Source organism: Anser brachyrhynchus, assembly GCF_964034855.1.
Source record: "Anser brachyrhynchus genome assembly, chromosome: 14".
Lineage (NCBI taxonomy): Eukaryota > Metazoa > Chordata > Aves > Anseriformes > Anatidae > Anser > Anser brachyrhynchus.
Genome location: NC_137709.1, coordinates 6,146,130 through 6,150,937, shown reverse-complemented (window position 1 = coordinate 6,150,937; position 4,808 = coordinate 6,146,130). Strand labels below are relative to the sequence as shown.

Here is a 4,808-nt window from a genome sequence, read left to right as displayed (position 1 = left end):
TGCCCGGGTGCTCTCCGGGTGGTGGTCCTTGCACCCATGGGCGGCCGTCCCCAGGGGGCTTGGATGGACGCCGGGGGTCCGGGGGGCTGCGGGCACGGGGTCCACGAGCTGCACGTCCCGGGGCTGAGCTGCGGCCAGGCGCGCAGCCACGCTTAGGACCCTGCAGGCTCGGGTCTTCCCAGCTTTTTCCTGGAGTTGCTGAGCGAGCGGGGAGGGGCCGAGCCTGCGGCTCCCCATAAACCTGGCCGCTTCGCCCACGGCCCAGCAGATGTGGGGGCTCTCCTCGTCCCCCCGCAGCGCGGCCACAGGCTGCGTCCCGCTGCCCTCGGACCTGGGCGTCTCGCCTGCCCTCCCCGCCGCGCTGAGCCCGAGTTTCCAGAGCTCTCTGCACAGTTGGGAAAGACTTCGGGGCTGGCCGAAAGGAGCCGGGTGAGCACAGAGGAAAAGAGGGAGGGAAAAGAGGAGAGAAGAAAAAAAAGAAAAAGAAAAAAGGGGGGGGGGGGGAAATCATGGTGGTGCGGGCTTGCCAAGAAACGCTTTGGGAGAGGACAGTGAGAAAAGGAGACGGCGGCTCTTCCCTGAGGGGTGAGGACGGGAGCCCAGCACCTCTGGGCTTGAACTTTAGCACCCTCTTCTGCGAAAGCGCAAGGAACAGGATCGCCTCGTCCTGAGCGAGCCGGGAGAAGCCAGCCGCTCTCTCCAGCGAGGTTTTTTCTGTGCTGCTTTCAAAAGACACACCAGGAAGAGAGCGCAGAGGAGGCAGCCAGCGCTCGTGGCGCTCGGGACGCTTCGTGAGTAGCCGTGGGGCTGTTGCGAATCGCCGAGCGAGGCGTGCCGGGGTGTCCGCTCGCCGCGCCGCGATGCTTGCTTGCTTTTGACTGAACGCGACCCAGCACGGCGGATTTATCTCCTTGTGTGTGCGCCTCCATGGCAGCTCCTCCCGCAGGGGCCGCGGGGGGCAGCCCCTAGGTGGGGGGCTCTCGGAGGAGCGGGCACCCCGCGTGGCCCTGGGGCGATGCCGGCACAGTAGGGCCAAAGGCAGGCGGCACCCCCCGCTCAGGATGGCTGTGTACGCCCTCACGGGCTTCTCGCTGGTCAGCCTGCTGAGTTTTGGCTACTTGTCCTGGGACTGGATGAAGCCCGGCTTGGTGGCCGACGTGCCCATGGGCCCCCTGGAGAAATCGCTGCCGCCCGCCTTCGCCCGGCCGCCGCACATCATCTTCATCCTGACCGACGACCAGGGCTACCACGACGTCGGGTACCACGGCTCCGACATCCAGACGCCCACCCTGGACAGGCTGGCAGCCGAGGGCGTGAAGCTGGAGAACTACTACATCCAGCCCATCTGCACGCCCTCCAGGAGCCAGCTGATAACCGGACGGTAAGCCCGCGCCCCCCGCTGCCCCACGGCTCCCCTCCTGTCCCTGAGCCCAGGTTTGAGCCCGGCTCACCGCGAGGCAGACGCCCCAGAGTATGGGATTGTGCTGGAGGGCCGCTAGGGAAGGGGTCTTGCTGGCTCTGGGGGGTGAAAAGTTGATTTTTTGCCGGGTTTAATAACAGCACGTGGCGGGTCACCAAGGCCACAAATGCAGATGCAGTTGGGCAACCAAATCACCTTGGGAGAAGGCGGTCTGTGGCCACGAGGGCCTCTGGTGGCAGGGGGAGGTGTCCCCGGGGCAGTCCCACGTGGGTGACACCGGGGTGCCCAGTCTCTGGGGTGGTTTGCTCTGCGTTGGCCCATGGGGTGTCACAGAATCACAGGATCATTAGGGTTGGAAAAACCCTCCAAGATCATCTGGTCCAACCGTCCCCCTACCACCACTGCCACCCACTAACCCACGTCCCCGAGCACCACGTCCAACCTTCCCTTGAACGCCCCCAGGGACGGTGAGCCCACCACATCCCTGGGCAGCCCATTTCAATCCCTGACCATTCGCTGCTGGGCTGCGGGGTGGAAGGGTTTTCCTCCCCCGTGGCTGCTGCCTCTCCCTCGGGCCCTGCCTTTCCCTCTGCTCGTTCAGTGCTGCACGGCCCGGGGCAGGGCACCTCTGGGCCGTGCAGAGCAGGGGAGGACGGGGATCTGCACACAGCTGGGGCACTGCAAACCCTTTGGGATTGCTGAGCGGCTCCTGCTTGTCCTGGCAAAGAGCCCAACAACTCCGCCGGGCCGGCAGCAGTGGGATGACCGATGGTGGCATCCTGGTTTTGAAAGATCAGGAGCCCAGCGTACTTTTGCAATGTCTCCTGAGTGTGTGCACACACACACACTCTCTTTTTTTGCACTTGCTTTCGGTACTTTTGTGTGGATAAGGAGTGCCCTGCTCTGGCACGGAGCTCGTCCCATGGGGTTGGGCTGGGTGACACAGAGAGCCACACGCTTTTGGGGTCTCCATAAGACACACTGCCGTCACCCAGCACTGCTCCCCGCCGCCACCGATCCCTCTTGGCTCTTCCCCGGCAGGTACCAGATCCACACAGGGCTGCAGCACTCCATCATCCGCCCCCGGCAGCCCAACTGCCTGCCCCTCGACCAGGTCACCCTGCCCCAGAAGCTGCAGGAGGCCGGCTACTCCACGCACATGGTGGGCAAGTGGCACCTCGGCTTCTACAAGAAGGAGTGCCTGCCCACCCGACGGGGCTTCGACACCTTCCTGGGCTCGCTGACGGGCAACGTGGACTACTACACCTACGACAACTGCGACGGGCCGGGCGTCTGCGGCTACGACCTGCACGAGGGGGAGGACGTGGCGTGGGACCAGAGCGGGAAGTACTCCACCTTCCTCTACGCCCAGCGTGTCAGCAAGATCCTGGCGTCCCACAGCCCCAGGGAGCCCATCTTCATCTACGTGGCCTTCCAGGCGGTGCACACGCCTCTGCAGTCGCCCAAGGAGTACATCTACCGCTACCGCTCCATGGGCAACGTCGCCCGCCGCAAGTACGCCGCCATGGTCACCTGCATGGACGAGGCGGTGAAGAACATCACCTGGGCCCTCAAGAAGTACGGTTATTACGACAACAGCGTGATCGTGTTCTCCACAGACAACGGCGGGCAGACCTTCTCCGGGGGCAGCAACTGGCCGCTGCGGGGACGGAAAGGGACGTACTGGGAAGGGGGCGTCCGCGGCATCGGTTTTGTGCACAGCCCTCTGATCAAGCGCAAGCGCCGGACCAGCTGGGCGCTGGTGCACATCACGGACTGGTACCCGACCCTGGTGAGCCTGGCCAGGGGCAACCTGAGCAACGTCCCGGGCCTGGACGGCTACAACGTCTGGCCCGCCATCAGCGAGGGGAAGGAGTCGCCGCGAACCGAAATCCTGCACAACATCGACCCCCTCTACAACCACGCCAAGTACGGCTCCTTGGAGGACGGCTTCGGCATCTGGAACACGGCCGTGCAGGCCTCCATCCGCGTCGGGGAGTGGAAGCTCCTCACCGGCGACCCGGGCTACAGCGACTGGATCCCCCCGCAGACGCTGACCAACTTCCCGGGCAGCTGGTGGAACCTGGAGCGGCTCACCGACGGCCCGAGGAAATCCGTGTGGCTCTTCAACATCACCGCCGACCCCTACGAGCGCTACGACCTCTCGGAGCAGCGCCCGGACATCGTCAGGGCCCTCCTGCTGCGGCTGGCCTACTACAACCGGACGGCCATCCCGGTGCGGTACCCCGCCGAGAACCCCCGCGCCCACCCGGACTTCAACGGCGGCGCCTGGGGGCCTTGGGCCGGCGAGGATGATGTGGACGAGTGGGAAGGAGGCCGGGAGCCCCCGAAGAGTCGGAGCAAGAAGAAGAAGTGCAAGATCTGCAAGCTGCGCTCCTTCTTCCGCAAGCTGAATACCAGGCTCATGTCCAACCGCATCTGACGGGGGGCTCCCCAGTGTCGATGCAGCCCGGCCGGGGGGGTGCTGGCAGCGCCGTGGGGTGGGATGGAGGGAGAGGGACGTCCAGGGGGGTGCTCAGCGCCCTCCTGCTCTCCTTTGCTCCGGGGCATGCTGCCCCCAAAACGCTGCCCTCCATCCGGACCAGCAGCCGCAGGGAGGGTGGGTGGGCTGGTGGGTGAAGATGGGTGATGAGGCTCAAGGCTGAGCTGTGCACAGCCCCTTCTGAAGTGGGACATGTTTTTTTGGGGACCGTGCGGGCAATTGGAAGCTCTAAGTGTTGTCCATGGCAGCAGCATGAGGTGGAGGTGCCGCCGGCCTCGGCTGCTCTGGCTGCACGTTTCCCTGCGCGTTCCGCTGCAGATACATGTTCCTGACTTCCTACGTGCTGCCAAGCAGCTGTCTGCTTTGCTCTTGAGTTTCCAGGGCTTTCCCTAACCCACGACTGCCAAATTTCCCCGTTTTACTTCCCTGCAGAAGGACGGACTCCTGACCACGGATGTCAGACCCGGAGCCACCAGGGTTGGGCTCAGCCTTGCTGCCACGGGGACCTCGCGTGGGGCCACAGCTCCTCTGCGCTGGTTTGGGGTGGCCAGGAGCAGCCCCGGAGCTGTGGCCCACAGGGACATGGCTGGAAGTGGTCCCCTGCTGCACAGAGAGGACAAATGGCTCTGCACAGCCCCACACGTGGGAGGCAGGTTTGTCCCACGCTCTGGCAGGCTTCACATGGGTCAGGTTCATCCCAGTTTTGCCTGGCCAGACCCCGCAGCTGCATGGCTGTAGGCACCCCTAAGTTCCTCCCCATCCGTCCTCCACGTGCAACCAGCTGAATAAATGAACCCAGGACAGAAAGATCTCAGGAAGGTCTGTGCAGAGCCCGATTTGCTCTGCTCCGCGACCACAAGACGTGCAACCATGGGGACACGGGGA

The 4,808-nt window shown here is 64.6% G+C and overlaps 1 protein-coding gene across 1 annotated transcript; it reads left to right on the top strand.

Annotated features, from left to right (window-relative positions):
* The first annotated feature begins 925 nt into the window (after positions 1 to 925).
* On the top strand, positions 926 to 4,004 carry ARSI (arylsulfatase family member I). The gene is made up of 2 exons (XM_080554924.1): positions 926 to 1,381; positions 2,462 to 4,004. Exons 1-2 carry the CDS (start codon positions 1,062 to 1,064, stop codon positions 3,861 to 3,863), a joined length of 1,722 nt encoding a protein of 573 aa, XP_080411050.1. The 5' UTR covers positions 926 to 1,061; the 3' UTR covers positions 3,864 to 4,004.
* The last annotated feature ends 804 nt before the right edge of the window (positions 4,005 to 4,808 follow it).